Here is a 19,790-nt window from a genome sequence, read left to right as displayed (position 1 = left end):
GGAGGGAGGGAGGGAGGGAGAGGGCTTTTTATTGATTAATTAGTAGATAAGAACTGCTTTAGGTGAAGGGAAGGACAACACTCAATACATGGAAGGTCAGCTCAATTGGACTGGACCAAAAGCAAAGAAGTTTCCGGGATAAACTGAATGCTTCAAAGGTCAGCGGAGCAAGGGCGGGGGTCTGGGGACCATGGTTTGAGGGGACTTCTAAGTCAATTGGCAATATAATTCTATTATGAAAACATTCTGCATCCCACTTTGAAATGTGGCGTCTACGGTCTTAAATGCTAACGAGCGGCCATCTAAGATGCATCAATTGGTCTCAACCCACCTGGAGCAAAGGAAAATGAAGAACACCAAGGTCACACGACAACTAAGAGCCCAAGAGACAGAAAGGGCCACATGAACCAGAGACCTACATCATCCTGAGACCAGAAGAACTAGTTGGTGCCCAGCCACAATCAATGACTGCCCTGACAGGGAGCACAACAGAGAACTCCTGAGGGAGCAGGAGATCAGTGGGATGCAGACCCCAAATTCTCATAAAAAGACCATACTTAATGGTCTGACTGAGACTAGAGGAATCCCAGCGGCCATGCTCCCCAGACCTTCTGTTGGCACAGGACAGGAACCATCCCCGAAGACAACTCATCAGACATGAAAGGGACTGGTCAGTGGGTGGGAGAGAGATGCTGATGAAGAGTGAGCTAATTATATCAGGTGGACACTTGAGATTGTGCTGGCATCTCTTGTCTGGAGGCGGGATGGGAGGATAGAGAGAGAGGGAAGCTGGCAAAATTGTCATGAAAGGAGAGACTGAAAGGGCTGACTCATTAGGGGGAGAGCAAGTGGGAGTACGGAGTAAGATGTATGTAAACTTATATGTGACAGACTGATTGGATTTGTAAACGTTCACTTGAAGCTTAATAAAAGTTAATAAAAAATTTAAAAAAACGATGTTAGGTGAAAATGGAAGATGATCACATCAGATCACAAAATGGAGGATGACTACACCATTACACATAACTGTTAAACTGCATCATTACATAAGTGTCAAACCATTGAGAATCATGGCCTAGCCAAGTTGACACATAACCGTAGTCATCACAGCCAGTGTTACTCTTGCCTTGCACCTCGGCATTCCTTACTGCCAGACATACATCGTTAATGTGCAAAAGAGTTGGATAGTAGAATTTTTACTATTGTCATAAATTCAAAATGTAGGATAATGAGACAGTTGATAAGTGAGGAGTAGGTGTATATTTATTTCATTTATTTCCTTCTCACAGGAATTGCATTCACAGTTGGACTCAATGTTTATACAGTAAAACCGGGGAAAGTCAAAACCTGTATAAGGCAGAAACCTGTCAGAGAAGGAAAACTCAAATATTTTCCACAAATAGAGAGTGATAGAAAAGTGGTCAGACTACACCCTGTCAAAGGTAGAACACTTTCAAGACCCAGAAAAACAAGGCAATCCTGACTGAGCTCTGGACCACTGCATATGAGATTAGAAAGGGAAGGGGAAATAAAGGAAATTGGAAAAGTAGAAGGGGGATGCAGAGGGGCAGAAGGGAAGGAATGGGAAGAAAAATGAGAGGGCGGAAAAGAGGAAAAAAATTAAAGAAGGTTAATAATCATTTCCTCAGAATCTAGGCCTTCCACCTAAACAACTAAACTGAAAATCCTTCTGAAATAGGACGGTCGGTAACTGCCAAAGGTAACCAGGGGACTGCAAGATGCTTTCCCAGCCACAGATTTACATATAACTCTCATTTCAATTCGGTTCAGCCTAAATGGCTCAGATTTGCAGGTTTTGTGTCTGCGTTGCCTGGTGTGCAGAAAACAAAAGGTCATACGTCTACCCCTCCAAAATTGTGGCGTGGGAACCGGCTATCTAATTTTATGCTGCTGAGATAATGTGCTTATTTTGAGACGATTTAATCTTAAATATTCCTTTCTACTGAGGTATACAATAGCACCAAAGGGAGCTGAAACCCTAGCTACAACGTGCTACTCTAACCGATGCTATTTTTTCAAAGACAATCATCTGGTAACTCCTTTGCATGAATTCCACACTCTAATCAGGCTGGATGGTTCCCTGACAAAGCAAAAAGGACTCTTTTGGGAAACAGAGAACAGGAATTTATTCAAGTCTGGCATTAACGTGGGGAACAGTAAATGAGAATTAAATGTAAGTGCTACAATCAAAAGGATGCCTGGGTTTCTTAAGGAACACAAAAACCACACACCATGGAGGCCACTAAACGAAACAAGGATGAGAACAGAATAATCAGACCTGGAAAGCTTTAAATAAATCATCAAGATAACTGATCTTCATTGTTTATAAAAACAGATCACCTCAAATCAAACCAGGGTTCACATCAAATGAAGGCAACCAGATAACAGAGCTTACCTGGGTATATTTAAAAATACTAGACACTGGAACTTCAGCTCCTGGATCTTTGGGGTGAGGTCTGTCCCATCACACTGCAACAGTGAGGACAGAAAGGTCAACGGTTCTGAAGGAGACTCCAATCTCAAAGGTTATCTCGAGATAACTAGGTGACGATGGCATGTACCATAGTCTTCCTCTTTTGCCCTATCTCTGCTTCAGTGAATGCCAGTTACTATGACTGAAAATGAATTTTGATGATAGCTTTACCAGGACCAGGGTTCAGAGTGAGGCTTTATTTCGTTTTTCATGTAAAAACGAAGCTGGCACTTCACCGCCAGGGTTTTTCTCTGTTTCTCACAATCAAAGTGAATACTGTCGTTCTTATCTTGGATAATCATTAGGCATTTACGTTCGTAGCATCAACATGCAAAGGTTTACAAACACTTCAAAGAATGAAGCTCCGGGTTACGGCAATAGCATTCTTCATCATAGTCATCTGAATCAAATAAAGGTAATGAATATAGCCTCGTTTTCTTTTCTTTTTGAGATAATTTTTTATTTTAAAAAGATGAAATATTTTTAACATGATTTAAGAGGTATCTACATTGTAAGCCTTTATTTTAAAAAAAGCATCTGATTATAAATTAAGGAGCCATGGCAGTACAATGGTTAAGCGCTCAGCTGCTGACTGAAAGGCTGGCAGTTGGAACCCACCAGCTCTGCGGGATAAAGACCTGGCGATCTGCTCCCGTAAAGATTACAGCCAAGAAAACCCTATGGGGACAGTTCTACTCTGTCACATGGGGTCTCTGATTCAAAATCGACTTGATGGCACATAACAATTATCAATTTACACTATTGCCATTCGTGCTTTGCTCTCATCAGTTTAATCTCTTACGAACCTTGACCAGACTTTGGAGCTAAATGACTAGAGTCTCAAGATGGCTCTGGGTCTCTAGGGCCCAGGCAGCTTGGCTTCAGCCTTTGTATACTGCTCCTTCACTGCTTAGTGTTTCCCTCAAGACTATCTTCTGAGTCCATTCACCCACCAAAGAAAACGCTTTAATTTCCTTTCCTCAAAAGAGGAAAACTCTAGTCATTACTATAGACTTCTCAAAGTCAATGGAATAAAGTCTCATTTTATATTTGACCCTCCCCGCCACCAGCCTCGCCAAGGAACTTTCCCGTTATCGCTTCTTGGGGACAGAGAAGTGAAACCTTCCCAAACTCCCTGGGAATTTTTTTAAAAGTCTTCTTCAGGAGGAGTTTCAGCCTAAGTACAATGATTTGGCGAGCAGTCAAGGCTGCCTCCAGCACCTGCATCCTTCTCCCAGCTGATTTCAGTGCAGCCTTGTTTTATGAACCTTCCCAAAAATCATTTCCAGGACATCTTAGAATTCTAAATGAGTTAAACATTTTCAAAATGTAGATATCAACTCAGGTGTTTTGACAACAGTCCCAACTACTAAGCAAGCATGAATTCTCCCCTAGATACCAATTGAGAAAATGGTGTCCCTCAATATAAATGTATAATTGTAATGAATACATGGTTCAAAACCCAAACTCACTGCCATCAAGTCTATTCTAACGCATAGTGACCCTGCAGGTCCAAGTAGAACTGCCCTGTAGGGTTTCCAGAGCTTTAAATCTTTATGGAAGCAGACTGCCACATCTTCCTCCCTTGGAGTGACTGATGGGTTCAAACTGCTAGCCAAGCGCTTTAACCACTGCACCACCAGGACTCGCTTACAATGCAATACCCACCCACTGCCATCGAGTCGATTATACCGACCCTATACAATGCACAATGCAACAGTTAACTTAAATATACAAGTTGGCATTTGAACGTTCATTTTTTAATTTTTTTTTTCTGCATACATACTTACATTCAATAGAAACAATCAATATACTCAGTACTTACAACAACTTTAACATGTTTGGATAGATCCCTAGAACTTCTCTGTAGGAAATCAGAAAAGGCTGCCTATATCACAGGAGATAAAGAAGAGAAAACAAGAAAAAACAAAACCTTAATTACACAGTTATACCCAATCTTTGCTTCCATATGATAGATAGTTCCCAGTGATTCCAAACTATTAAAAAACATAAAACAAGTTCTTTTTTGCTAATCCAAGTGAAGCAGTGCAGTGGTTATCAAGTTGGATACTTTCTCTTTGTTTTTATACTATAAGCAACAACAGGATTTAAGGTCACAGTAGGAGCAAAGGGGTGGATAATTCCAAGGATCTGTTTGAAAATGTACTTTGACAACCTTCCTGGCCTTCTCGCTTTCCCTACTTGCCATTGTGGGTGCCTCGCTCCACCACTCTTTAATTTCACCCCACAGTGATTAAGAGCTATGGCTGCTAACCACAAGGTCAGCAGTTCCAATCCATCAGCCGCTCCTTGGCAACCCTATGGGGTAGTTCTACTTTATCCTATAGGGTCGCTATGCGTTGGAATAGACTCGACGACAACGGGTTAGGTTTGGTTTTGGTTACACAGTATATGGAGTCCTGGCGACATAGTTTAAGGGCTCATCTGTTAATCAAAAGGTCAGCAGTTTGAATCCACCAGCTGCTTCTTGGGAACCCTAGGGAGCAGTTCTGTTCTGTCCTGTAGGGTAACTATGAGTCAGAATTGACTGGAAGGCAATGAGTCTGCTTTTAGTTTTATAGTGTATAAATTTACACCACACTTCCTTTCTTTTTTTTCCTTTATCAATATTTTAGAAGTCTTTTCTTTATTCTGGTCATTACCCCTAGGGATGTCTCCGAGGAGAAGGAGGCAAAAAGAAGGGCCTCCCTTTAATCTCATATATGTTTCCATGAAAAATGTCCCTTGCTCTTTCAAATTTCTCATCCAAATGTCCATGTGTACATGGGCCTGTGAAAACTACATTCTCACGCAGACCTCCATTCGTCTGTCAGTATAACTAATTTCCCGCACTCTGCCGGCTTCCCTGACTTAGCTGATGTTTATTTTCCATATCACTCCTTGAATATCCTCTCCTCTCTACAACATGGAACCTCAAGGGCTTTAAACTTCAAAGACGGTGAACATTAGCCCTCTTTCTGACAACTAGCTTAAGAAATACATCCTCACTTAAGCTAAGACATTGGCCATTAGTCATATGGAGGCTATCTGTATAAATATCCAAGATGGGTAATTTTTTTTTTTATTAACTTTTATTAAGCTTCAAGTGAACGTTTACAAATCCCATCAGTCTGTCACATATAAGTTTATATACACCTTACTCCGTACTCCCACCTGCTCTTCCCCTATTGAGTCAGCCCTTTCAGTCTCTCCTTTCGTGACAATTTTGCCAGCTTCCCTCTCTCTCTATCCTCCCATCCCCCCTCCAGACAAGAGCTGCCAACACAATCTCAAGTGTCCACCTGATATAATTAGCTCCCTCTTCATCAGCATCTCTCTCCTACCCACTGACCGGTCCCTTTCATGTCTGATGAGTTGTCTTCGGGGATGGTTCCTGTCCTGTGCCGACAGAAGGTCTGGGGAGCATGGCCGCCGGGATTCCTCTAGTCTCAGTCAGACCATTAAGTTTGGTCTTTTTATGAGAATTTGGGGTCTGCATCCCACTGATCTCCTGTTCCCTCAGGAGTTCTCTGTTGTGCTCCCTGTCAGGGCAGTCATCGATTGTGGGGTAATTATTTTTTAATATTGTTAGCATCTTTATTACTAAGAGTGAGTATTAAATGATACGTAGTAATAATAAAGTGAAATCTATACTTACCCCTGCATAAAACATTTTATTTCGAAAACGACTGTTGAATTTCTCTGGATTTGCTTCTGTGAAAGAGGAAAGGCAGGCTGTGTTACAAAGACCTCATTAAAGTAGCCATTTCGATTAATAACCCTCCTCCTCCCCTTCCCTGCTGGCCCCACAGATGCAACAGGTCCAACAGCTTCGCCATCACTTTCCTTAGGTTCGCATCAGTTGTCCAGTGCTACAAAAGCATTGTCCCAAAACGGAAGCACTGGACCAGCTGGGAGCTTGTTAACCCAACCGGAGCTTGTTAGAAATGCAGATTATGGGGCCTGCCACAGGCCTACTGAATTAGGGTTTCTGGGGTTGATGAGCTCCCTAGGTGATTCTAATCATTAAAGGTTGAAACACTCTGGATTCTATTCAGAATAGACAGTTGGTAGAAATAGGACAGGACAAGGACCCCTGGTGGCATAGAGTTAAAGCACTCAGCTGCTAACCAAAAGCTGGCAGTTCTACTCTGTCCTGTAGGGTCACTATGAGTTGGAGTCAACTCGAAGGTAGTGGGTTTGGGTTGGTTTGGAAGATGCAGGGCAGAGGTGGTTGGGGAGGAAAGGAGGAAGGAAGGGGTGGTCCTGTGCTTTGGCTTCCACAGGGCACGGCCTCTGTGAACTATGTATGCAGCTTCTAAATGTAATTAAATGTGGGGGATTGGGGCAAAAATTCACGGAGAATTTGCTGTCACATTTGGCAGAACTCTACACTGCCACCTGCCCTCTAGCTCGTGACAGTCCTTGAGGATCCATTTGGTTTAGTCTGTCTGAGATGCAGATGGCCGGCTGAATACCCAGGGATTTATGTTACTGCACAGGCAGTCACTGGAAAGTGGTTTAATCTTGAATTTGCTCCTGTATGTTATACAAGTTGAGGACCACCACAGAGATTTTCCACATGAATTCTGAAGATTATAAAACACCTTAAAAAATTATTTCCTCACATTTTTTTCCTAATAAAATTCCAAGACATTCCAAAAGAATCCACCATCAATTTTTCCGCCATCTCTAACTTGCCTAGATTCCCACTGGCTCATTCTGAGGGACAGGGCTTTCTCCGTCATTTCTCGTTAGACAGCTGCCTGCCTAGCTAAACCTCCGCACGTTCTAGCCCTGTTCGTGAATGCTGAATCTTATCTATTGCTGACTAGATGAAAAGTAGCAGAGTTCACTCACTAAGAGTGGGCAGAACAAAAGCTACAGGACCTCAGAAAATAATCTAAAATATTTTCATGATTATGAGAACATAATTTTAGCACAGGACATGGAAACTGGGTAAAGGATTACAAACTTAAAAAATTGGAATGGACCCTGAGAGCCCTCTTCATCTATTTCAAATTTCTGTATTTCAAATCTCTCTTAAGTACTTCTACCAAGTTAAGAATCTAAACCTAGAAACAAAATAAAACAGAAGGCAAAAGGTTAATCTATTGGATATACTAGACAAACAGAAGATAAAAATGGCGCTCATCACTCCGCCTGCCTCATCTCCCATTTTTGGCAGGAAAGTCTACTGTTTTCACAATTGGGGCCTTCTTCAGGGTAAATTTGGCTGATGAGTGGTGTGTTGTCTTTGACATTTTTTTTGACCCAAACTTGACTGGGTACCATTTTCAGTTGCATTAACTCTTTCTTGCTTTACGAGACTACAGGCAAAATCAGAATCTTTAGTACTAGATGATTTACCTTAGGTATAGAAGCCTTGATCAAAAAAAAAAGTCAGATCTAGCTAAAAAATAAGTTATGATGAGCAATGGAAAATGCTGGCCGCAGTCACAGAACTTTTTCAGGGCACTGATGTCCACAGCTATTAAGTGAATCATATACCAACTACAACATTTTATTTTTTTCTTTTTAATAATTTATGGTTTGGAAAATATTCACATCCTTATGAGGCTTTCTTATGAGCCACGAAGAAATGAAAAGTTTAAAAAAAAAAAGTTTCTTTTTTTTCCTTAGGAGCTGGAAAAATTTCTGTTAAGACCCAAGATCAGAATAAATCAAGAAATAAAGAGTTTTTGCTGATTCAACTCTTGTGTTGATGGAAAAAAGTCACCTCAGATGAAATTCAATGAAATAAGTAAATTTAAAAATTAGAGTCCCTGGGTAGCACAAACAGAGAAGTGCTTAGCTGCTAACCAGAAGGCTGGAAGTTCAGGTTCATTCAGAGATATCTCAAAAGAAAGGTCGGGTTATCTGCTTCTGAAAAATCAACCACTGAAAAGCCAATGGAGCACAGTTCTACTCTGACACACATGGGGTCACCATGAGTTGGAAAAGACTTGATGGCAACTGGTATTAGTACTGGCATATGGTTAATTTAATCTTGCCCTTAAATTACCATCTACTGCTATTTATCTTTTTATTTATGATGCCTATCCTCCACTTGGAAACCCTGGTGGCGAAGCACTTACGTGCTACAGCTGCTAACCAAAGGTGGGCAGTTCGAATCCACCAGGCGCTCCTTGAAAACTCCATGGGGCAGTTCTACTCTGTCCTATAGGGTCGCTATGAGTTGGAATCGACTCGATGGCAACAGGTTTTTTTAGGGGTCCCCCAATTAAGGTGGCGCAATGGTTAAGTTCTCAGCATTACCTGAAGGGTTGGTGGTTCAAACCCACCAGCCACCCCAAGGGAGAAAAGACCTGAAAATCTGTCTCCATAAAGATTATAGCCTAGAAAACCCTATAGGGCAGTTCTATTCTGTCATATAGGGTCACTATAAGTTGGAACAGACTCAACAGCACACAACAACATCCTCTAGTTAAACATTCCATTACTTCAAGAAACTCTTACTGAGGCAGCCATGGGCACTAGGAACATCCAAACAAACAGAACATGTCTTTTGTCCTCATGGAGTTTAGATTAGAGGGAGACAGACCTGAACATGAAAAATACAACATCATGTTATCTGTGCCATCATGAGTGATGTCTGCATAAGACAAAGCAGGGCACACAGAGAAGGAATGACCCAAAAAGCATCCTGGAGGGACGAACCCTTGAAACTTGAAAGAGGAGTAGGTGTCAACCAGGGGTTCAAGATGGAGAAGCCTTCAGATACAGAACCCAGACAGTGAGAGCTTCTCGAGGGCAGACTGTGCTTGAGCCTCATGGCCTAGAAAAAGCCAGCTTGTCCTCGGTGGTGATGGAACTCAGCAAGGCACAGCAAGTAAATCCTTTTAAAAGAATGGTGTTAGCTCCCTAAGTTCTCCACAAAAGGGATCACGAAATATTCATTATCCTTTGAAATGTGGTGATCATCATGTCTGTGTGTACTCACGGAAACTAGTAAATCCTAAACCAAATTTAAATACTGCCTCCTCTGGAGTCATAATTGTATTTCCTTGACCTTGTAGCATAAAGTTCAATTCCTCTGAATAATAAGTAATTTCAGTGAGGCAGTACAATTTAAGCATCCAATCTCAGACTACGAGTTTGATGTGGTTAATATCCTTCATCTTCCAAAAGTGACAATCTCATTAATACAGAGGGCAAACTGAGACGTAACTTTGCTGCCTGATGGCCGTAATCACTGTTAACAGGCCATACGTTAATACATTGGAATATGTTCAATGTACTTTCTCAAGTACTGCCATAACGCAATTCTGAGGAGAGTGCTAGGCAAGATTCCAACTGGCAATTAAACGACCAATCCTATCACACCTCCACGTCCTGTCTCAAACGATAGCACTTTCTGCTACACAGTGGCAAGAGTTCAAGTATGAATGATTTCGTCACTTTGAGAAGAGCAAGAAAGTACTGCTATTTTCCAATCAAATGAGGTGCCTCATCTTTCCGATTAAATACTGAAACTCGAACTAGCAAATGTTTGCCTTTTGTATATGTAAAGTCAATCCAAATATTAACGGCTTTACACCTTGCTTGATTTTCCACAAGTAATTCTAAGAACATTTCTTAGAACTATCTCAAAATAAATCTCACTTTAAATGTCCCTTCTAAAAGAAACACAATACAGGGAGTTATGTTAAAATCTTCATGTACCCCAGGTCATAGGATGGGCCATTTTTACAACTATGACAGAAATTGTTACTGCAATTAATTTCTTTTAAGATTTTGCTTTAATAAGATTTGTATCTATTAGCAATTTTACATAGACTTATTGATAACAGTTCCTAATTTAAGGTATGATAGTTCCTTGACGAATATGTCTTCACACTTTCACAATGGCTCTGCTGAGGCTTTGAGTCACCCCCAAGAGAAATGGCAAAGGACGGCCCTCTCTCTTCAGTCATTCGGCACACCTTTTGACCTCGACAGAGCCTGTCGCCTCAAAGTAACACAGCTTTGTCACAAAGTCTCAAACTGTGAGTGCTCGTGTTTAAGAAGAGTTTGAAGTCCTTGGCTTGATGACAGCCATTCAGTATCTGCCAAAAGAACAAGTAGGTCCACTCCTATTGAAAATGTAGACCAGGTTCTCTTTCTTTTTCTTCTCCAGCTTAGCTTGAGATTTTCTGACTAACTCAGTAAAAATATGGGGAAAATCCAAATGAAGAGAAAATGGTATAAAGAAAAAAAGGACCTATGTTTTTCATACATAAATATTTACTTCTGTTTAATATAAAAGGAAAAGATAGATTAACAGAAATAAAGTCCACACTGCTGGTCTTCAGCAATATCAATAAGACATGGTCCCAGTTATTCCATGGAGGTTCACCTTGTACCATCTCTGTACCATCTTCATGAATATGAATATTGAATCTATTTCTCCCACTCAAACTAAACTCTCCCTCATCAGCTCTTCAGTAGCTGGATTTCCTCAAGGGCTCTGGCTTCCCTTCAAGTCAAATGCACTCCATCTCCTACTGCACTAAAGCCCTACACTAAGCCCCAGCAATAAATCAATCAAAGATTAACTAAGGCTTGACACCTTTTAGCCAATTGTTTTCTAAACACACACACATAAAGCTATATACATACACACACACGACAAATTATATACTCCATTCTAAAATTAAATTCAAATGAAAAAGAAAGAAAAACCTCGGCTCCACCGGAGTTATCTGCTGAGCCCGGGCCCTCCACCTGGTGCCTCCCCCGACCCTGCCCCATGATGCCCAGAAACTGAGGCTAAGCAGAGAGAGCTGAGGTAAACCACCCCCCTTTGCAGCTACGAAAGAGTCAGAGAAGTCAGCACAGTGCAGGCAGCTGCATCACTTTTTACACTAACACAGCGTTCTGATTAATTTGACTGAACAGTAGGCTCCCTTGAGTAAGCTCAGTGTTGGCCTCTTGGTTAGACCTCTTTTCATGCCAGGGCACCTGTTTTGGGGGATCCGGGCATTAGTGCTTACTGAGTTATTTAACAAGTATTATTAAGAAACTTAGGAATTTTATTAAGAACTGAGATCTAGATTCTCCTGAGGAATATGAGAAAAAAAAAAATACCCATTACATTCCTAAACTAAAAAAACAAAACCCAAACCCACTGCCGACAAGTCGATCCTGACTCATAGCGACCCTGTAGGACAGAGTAGAACTGCCCCCATAGGGTTTCCAAGGAGCTTCTGGTGGATTTGAACTGCTGACCTTTTGGTAAACAGCCATAGCACTTAGCCACCACGCCACCAGGGTTTCCACGTCCCTGAACTACTGTCCTCAAATATAGGAAGGGCAACAAGTTATAAACGTTGGCCCTGATAGAGGCCTCTTGGAATAGATCATCTCCAAGAGCTGTCTGTTGCGGGGTAGTATTTCTGGTTTGGGAGGTTTCAGGTTCTGTCATCAATGGTCCACCCTGTGGTTTTCTGGCTAAGGAAAGAGAAACGGCAAAGGGCAGCCCTCTCTTCAGCCATTCGGCACACCTTTTGACCTCGACAGAGCCTGTCCCCTCAAAGCCTCATGAAATCAAGAAAACAGAGGTCTCTCCCAAAATGGCTGAATCTAGTAAGGGGCTTCATAGGCTTGTACTTCTCCATAACCTGCATCCTAAGAGCCTCAGTCCTATCGCGCAGCTCTTGACCTCCATCTCAGGAGGGTGTGATCATCATTTTCTCCACATAATTACTAGAATCTGAAGATCTGAATTCTAGCTTTAAGCACTCTGTATTTCACATCCTATTAGTTAAAACCATTTAAGCTTTTACAGAATCTGGAGGGAAAAAAGTAAAGTACTTCCTCATTTATCTCACAAATTGCTTAATAATCTATATTCTAGCATTATTTTGGGCATACATACATATATGAAACCCAGGCGGCACATTGGTTAAGAGTTTGTCTGCTAACCAAAAGGTCAGCAGTTCGAATCCACCAGGTGCTCCTTGGAAACCCTATCAGGCAGTTCTTCTCTGTCCTATAGGGTCGCTATGAGCCAGAATCGACTTGATGGCAACTGGTTTGGTTTCTATACACATATATATACGTATATAGATATGGTTATAGCCATTGCCATTGAGTCGATTTCAACTCATAGTGACTCTACAGAACAGAGTAGAACTGCTCCATAAAGTTTCCAAGGAGCAGCTGGTGGATTCAAACAGCTGACCTTTTGGTTAACAAGTGGATGCTTAACCACTGCACCACCAGGGCTCCAGATATGGTAACAGATACATACATATACACAGATACACTGTTGTTGTCATTAGCTGCCATTTAATCAGCTCCCATAATTTTTTTTTTACATTCATAGCAAACTTATGTATAAAACATTGAACACAGAACAAACATTGTCCAGTCCTGCACTATCTTTATGATCGTTGGTATATTTGAGCCCATTGTTGAGGCTATTAAGTTGATCCATCTCATTGAGGGTTTCCCTTGTTTCTGTTGGCCCTTTACTTTACCAGGAGCCCTGGTGGTGCAGTGGTTAAGCATTTGGCTGCTAACCAAAAGGCTGGCAGTTCGAATCTACCAGCCATTCCTTGGAAACCTTATGGGGCAGCTCTACTCTGCTGTATAGGGTCTACTTTACCAACCATGATGTTCTTTTCTAGCAATTAGTTATATACACACACACACACACATATATATGTATATATATAATATACATATCCCTTTCTAGTGACTGGTTATATATGTGTGTGTATATATGTACATATAGATATACACACACATGCATACATATACATGTATATACACATTTGTATACAAGTTACATAGATAATAAAGTTACATTAATAAAGATAAAGTTTCAGAGAGATGAGAGATGGAGATGATAGATAGACGGATAGATTGATTTGGGCTACAAAGTGTAAGTCAAAATCCCCAAATTTCTCAGCTTAAAGTGGCATAAGAAAGTTTTGATGAAATCCTTAACAGCATATTATTCTTTCATCTTATCTTTCTTTCAAAAATTGTTTTGCTTCCTAACCTTTAACCCCATCTCTTTTGGTTCTTGAGCTCTCCAGTCTCCCTCATTCACACCTCTACCCCACCCAGAGATGAATCCCAGTGCCTTGCATTCCTGACCCATCGCCACCACACCCTATCTTTCAACACACAGCCTAAGTTGTCTGTTGTCTCTTTTACGCCCTGCTAGCACAGTGGTTAAGAGCTCGGCTGTTCACCAAAAGGGCGACAGTTTGAATTCACCAGCCACTCCTTGGAGTTCTACTGTGTCCTATAGGGTCGCTATGAGTTGGAATCGCCTTGACGGCAACGAGTGTGTATGTATGTATATTTTTCCTACCAGATTCCAATGGCTCTGATTATGAAGCGTTAAATTTTAATAACTGGTGGTTTGAGAAGCTTTAAGTGTCCTGAAGTCCCTGGGTGGTATAAACAGTTAACGTACTCAGCCGCCGGTCAAAAGATCAAAGGTTCGAGTCGACCCAGGGGTGCCTCAGAAGAAAAGCCTGGGAATCTACTTCTGAGAAAGCAGCTATCGAAAACCCTATGAAGCACAGCTCAACTCTGACACACATAGGGTCATGATCAGTCGGAATCACTTTGACATCAACTGGTTAGTATCCTAATGACTTTAGTGTTACTTCTTAGTAGTTGGCTAACTTCACATCTTCCAGTCTATGCAGTCTAAAACTTACAGAAGAGGCGCCCTGAACCCTGGAGCGTGTGGTTCTATCCTTCACTATCTCTGAGACCCTAAACGGCTAGCCCCAGAGCCCCATTTATAGGAAGCCCTGTTGTTCCTAGCTCATGGGGTCATCACTAACTGAAATGAAAGGACACTGAGCAGACTGCACACACTTGAGTAATACACAAACAAAAGGGAACATGTGAACCATCTGCTGGAAACCTCCTCCCTGGGAGGTGGAAATGGGGCCCGGTCCTCACCTCGGGATTCGTGGAACTCCAGGGTGACATGGGCATCAAATCCGAGGCTGAAGTAGTTGTTGAACACATTCAGCGGGAGCTGCAATGATAAACAAAGGTGGAGGGAGCCGTGCGCTTCATCAGGCAGAGACAAAAATAAAGCTGGCAGTCGGAAACGAGCCTCGGGAGCAGCAGGCCCTGGAAGCGAGCTCAGTCCCAACTCCTCCTAGAGGGGGTTTGCATACAAGGAGCGGGGGTTCTTGAGCAAGTTCACAAGTGAAAACCCCAATCAAGGAACCCTCCCGAGAGCTTCAGACAGCATAGGAAAAAGGGACAAAAATACAGGTTATTCAACGGAACCGTGCCCCTGGATGCTGCAATGATAGAGCCTGGCTGAGCTGCAGGTCGCGCATTTGTAACAGCTACAAAGAAGGATTCACAGAGGAAGCTTAGAAAGTGAATCCACTGTAAGGATCACGTCTAACGTATTCACCTCATGGCTACACCTTTTTAGCGAATTTAAGTATATTCAGGATACAAATGTTGCAACTTATAACGAATAGTATTTAATTTGTTTGCCCTCTACCTATTTTCCAAACAGGAGTCCCTGGGTGGTAGGAGTGGTTAATGTGTTCAGCTGCTAACCAAAAGGGTGAAAGTTCGAGTCCACCCAGAGGCACCCTCAAAAGAAAGATCTGGTGATCTGCTTCTGAACACCCACCCACCGAAAACCCCGTGGAGCACAGTTCTGCTCTGACACACACGGGGTCGCCTGGCATTGGAGTCCACTTGACAGCAACTGGTTCTCTCTTTCTAGGTCAAGAACAGCTGAGGGGACGTGTGTGCATGCGTGTGTGTGTGTGTGTGCGTGTGTGTGTGCGTCTGTGTGAGTTCAGTATTGCCGAGATCTTCATCTAGTCCATAAAACCTTTCCTCTGTAATGTGACTATGAGATCTGCAAACACAGACACACAGATGCACAGGCCTTAACCTTCCTCCCCAGAGGCCTCAGGGGTTCCTGCCTCCTACTGCTCCAAGCTGAGGAAACTAGAGAAACGTGCAGTCTAAAACCCTACATATGAAACTGCAGAACCGATGTGATTTTAAGGTTTCTCTTCAATGTTGGAATTAGGAAGGTACGTGGAAAAAGCTAGAGGGGAAAAGGTGTTTCCCTTTTTTGTTGTTTTGTTTTTGTTTTTGTTTATAAGCGTTAAGAATAAATAAATAAAATGGAGAGAGCTAATCGTATCTCAGCTCGGATAAGGTTCCAAGATAATCACCAGGCTTACTCCCCAGGTAGAACTGCACCTCTGTTCTATCAGAACTAAGTGCTTTAACCCTCAGGATTTCAAAAGTAAATTTATTACAGGGTTTCATATGCCCTTTAATTAGGAAAGCTTTGTTTGGCTAGAGTGGCAGTGTTGCCCCATTAAGAGAAAATCGAAAGAAGAGGAGAGAGAAGGAGAGAGAGAAAGACAGAGAGACAAAGAGAGTACAGAAAGAAAGAGACGGAACCCCCACAGTGTCTAACGGCAGTCAGGAAGGAACCTAGCACGAAAGCCCCTGAAGAGACCCTGGGAGGACTCAGATGCCAACTCTGCCCCTAGAAATGATTACAACTGGGGACCAGGGAGAGAAACTGAACACAGAGGACAATGCCAAAGCCACGTCTAACTGCTGGCTCCGCGTTCGAGAATGTACAGTCCCTGCTCTTCAAGGGAATCTCGTCCTGAGTGAGGACAGCGTGGGCTGGGGATGCTGCCAAAAGCAGAGCTGTGTCTGTCTCCCTACCAGTTATGTTCTTCTGGCTACAACTCTAGTCCACGTCTCAGCTTCCAATGATAACTAAAGAGAACATCTGGTCACCATCCCCTAAATAATAACCCAATTTAGTCTCCTATTAAGTTATTATTCACGTTTCCAGGAAAAATTGCCCTGATTTCATACACATCTCCTCAAAAAACCATTTCCAAAGCCCTGAAATTATCTGGAGGGATGTTCCCTGGCCGCACCAAGAATTCTTTCCATTTCCTAAGCTGTAAGGAAGAGAATTAAATATGGATTTCTACTGAGGGCCTAACCATTGCAAGTACAGTGGGGAAAGAGCCCTAACATTTCCATGTGGTTCACTCCTTTCTGCTTAGGCTCTCTGTTTTAGATCTAGCTCCTGTAAGTCCAATACATTAGGGGAAAGAAGGCACGTCCCAAGGTGATACCTGTAGTTTAAACAATATTATGACATATGAATTCAAATCAAACTGAGCCAGTATAATATCTACTAGAAACTTTATTAATTTCTGGATCACGGTTTAGGTGGAAAAACCATGAAGATGAAGCAAAACATGCTCTAACTTATTTCAGTTTATTAATAGGGAACCAGAGCACCTATCCCAGTCGGTCAGGACTGGGTGCTAATGAAAAAGTGGGCAATGGTTTGGTTTAAGATGATAATTGGGTTCAATCTCTTCAAAGGCTAAAACATCCACTGCAGCATCCTTAAAAAAAAAAAATACTCCAAACTCACTGCCGTTTAGTCAGCTCTGACTCACAGCGACCCCACAGGGCCTCCAAGTCTCTACAGAAGCAGACTGCCCACATCTTTCTCCCCAGAAGCCACTGGTGGTTTCGAACCACCAACCTTTCGGTTAGCAGTTAAACACTTTAACCACTGCGCCACCAGGGCTTCGGGACACAATATGGTCGCTAACAAGGGACAGCTACATGGCCATGAAGCGTTTCAGAAGGCCCAGGAGAGGCAGAGCATTGAAACCACAAACTGGTCAGAAAAGCACAGAGTGCTCTGGTAACGGCAAAGGGACTTTCCAGAAGAGGTAACTTAAAATAGATTACCATGGTAACAGCAGAGGGGCCTTTCAGGAGCACAGCAGATGCGATGTCCATAGAGGATTACAATAATGCTTACCTCTGCAAGATCAGTTTAAAGTGGAATAACCAAGAAGAACCCCTGACATAACTCAGGTAATAAGAAAGGGGGCCAGTCAGAGCCCAAACTGAGACCCATCTTTGGATGGACAAGCTTCTGGTTGTGTGACTCCCTGGCTGCAGAGTACCCCACTATCAGCACCACTGCTGTCTTGTCTTGTTAGAGCGCTGTTTAATAGACTGCCCAGCACCCACTCCAGGCCTGAGTCTCTTCTGCTGAGGGTCAAACCAGGAAGGGACTGAGTCATCCCAGGGAAATCTCTGCGTCACCAGGAGGTGGAGAACGAGACAATCCATGAAATCCTAGCTCAATCAGTGGCAGGCCTAATGCAACAGGGATGCTGTTCCAACGCTATGCCTGGGCCTGCAGTCTGCGTTCACTTAATCAGAATCTCGGGGGACTGGGCCCTGCGATCTGCACTTTAGCAAGCACACCTGGAGATTCTTGCGCTTTCGGAAGTTTGAAAACACTATTGTAGAAGAAAGGTGGCAAATAATACGGAGGAAGTGGCTACTCGGCACCCTACCAAAGTTACCTCAAATTGAGGCTAGCACTTAGATCCAAGTGTTGAACTGTAACTCCACGTTAACTTGCTTACAACTATGTTCCTTGGTTCATTGTTGGGTGAAATAACAGCTCCATCACTGAAGGAAAATGGGATCTAAGTAAAAAAACTTATTTAGGCATCTCCAAGTTCTAACCCAGTGGTAGACCTGGCTTAGTAAGGAAGATACACCAAAAGCATTTCCTAACACAAAGGATATGTGATAATCAGACCAGAAGTCTCAAGAAGGTGTCTTTCTACTGAAAGACCATGTGCCTGACACTTCAGAACATACACCTTTTTCATCTTCTTATAGGTAAAGGCTTTGCTTACACTGGACAGACTAGGAAATGGACACATTCCTTTTAGTGAGGGAGTGCAGAAGAGCGAACTGCCCCCAAGCCCTGAGTTCTGGAGGCCAGGAGGGAACCTAGGTCTCAAAGGTCTATGGGGCATAAGCACAGGTGGTGCAAATGGTTAACACACTCAGCTGCTGACCAAAAGGTTGACAGTTCAAGTCCCGCCAGAGGCACCTCAAAAGAAAGCCCTGGTGACCTACTTCCAAAACACTAGCCACTGAAATCTCTATGGAGCCCAGTTCGTTGCTGACACAAATGGGATCTCCATGAATCGGAGTTTACTCCATGAATCAGAGTTTACTCCATGAATCGGAGTTTACTCCACGAATCAGAGTTTACTCCATGAATCGGAGTTTACTCCATGAATCGGAGTTGATTCCACAGTAAATTTTTTTTTGTTTTGGTTTATTATACTCAATGGCCCTGAGAGTGCTAAACTCAAACACTGTCCCATTATCTTGGAGGGACGACTGGTACATGAACCTCCTACCAGGGGTACATTCTGGAAGCCAACGCCCCAGGGTCCCTTTCCACTGAAGAAAGAGCTCTCTAACCTTACACACGCCATCTTCAAGTTCTTCTGGAGGCAGATCTGGGTTTCTTTCCACATGGAGGTTCCAGCGATCAAGCTGGACAATTGTCCCGTCTTCCACTTGGCATAAGATCTTAGAAACAGGCTCATCCGTGTAGCCCTGCGGGAGCAGAGAACACGTCCATTGGTGTCCAGAGCAGTGGCCAGTGTAGCCCACACCCACATAAGCCAGGAAGGGCCCTTCTACGATAGATCTCTGCTTACTTTACAATAGCAAGGCTGGGAAAGGAAACTCTATGTTTGCTTTGAGTTACTTAGAATGGACATACAAATACTAACTAACTCGTTTGAAGTGAGGAATAATTTTGGCCGGCGCCTAGTACCGATAGCCACTGGTAGGCACTGCAGGCTAGGCTAGATGGCTGCTCTTACCAGGGTAAGGCCTGGACTCCCTGGGCCTCCTACTAGAGGTACCTGAGGGAAACACAGAGCAAGTGTGTGTGGAAAGGGGGAAGGGGAATCAAGAATCAATCAATCAATCCGATTGACAAGTTGCTTCTGTTAACACCTTCTCACTCGCCTCTCCTTCACCTGTAGGATACCATTGCCTCCACGCCCAGGACAGGTCGGGTTGAGGTTGAGCCCTAATAAGCATGACTTACTCCTAGCAGACTCATTACCAACAGCATGATTAAAGATACCCGTTGTTGATTGGAAGGAGAGGCGTTAACACATAGTGAGTTGCTTCATGTACACATATTTTTATTTATACCCTCCCCACCTACTTAAAAAACATGCCTGTGGGAAGTTAACTCATGCAAAGGCCAGATTCATATTTGCTAACATATGGAGAATAGTTTTCACAGGCAATAGTCTCATATGCGCAGATAAAACGCTGGTGAGGCTGAAGTGTCAGTATATCGTGCCTTCTTACCATCTTAGTGCTTAAAAAAACAAAAGTAACTATGTCTGGCTGGTGACAGGTGGAGCTACTTCCCACTAAA

The 19,790-nt window shown here is 42.8% G+C and overlaps 1 protein-coding gene across 2 annotated transcripts in view; it reads right to left on the bottom strand.

The window, feature by feature from the left end:
- DGKI (diacylglycerol kinase iota) overlaps positions 1-19,790 on the bottom strand; it is a 491,392-nt gene that overhangs the window by 185,766 nt on the left and 285,836 nt on the right. For both annotated transcript variants that reach the window (XM_064289678.1, XM_064289679.1), the window contains exons 14-18: positions 18,809-18,946; positions 14,429-14,507; positions 6,153-6,208; positions 4,320-4,382; positions 2,417-2,490 (exon numbers count right to left, since the gene is read on the bottom strand). In XM_064289678.1, coding sequence (XP_064145748.1) covers positions 2,417-2,490; positions 4,320-4,382; positions 6,153-6,208; positions 14,429-14,507; positions 18,809-18,946 — 410 coding nt within the window. The remainder of the gene's footprint in view (positions 1-2,416; positions 2,491-4,319; positions 4,383-6,152; positions 6,209-14,428; positions 14,508-18,808; positions 18,947-19,790) is intronic.

The sequence above is a fragment of the Loxodonta africana genome, chromosome 8 (genome assembly GCF_030014295.1).
Source record: "Loxodonta africana isolate mLoxAfr1 chromosome 8, mLoxAfr1.hap2, whole genome shotgun sequence".
Taxonomy (NCBI): Eukaryota; Metazoa; Chordata; class Mammalia; order Proboscidea; family Elephantidae; genus Loxodonta; species Loxodonta africana.
Note: the sequence above shows the minus strand (reverse complement) of the source record. Positions and strands in the feature narration are given on the sequence as shown.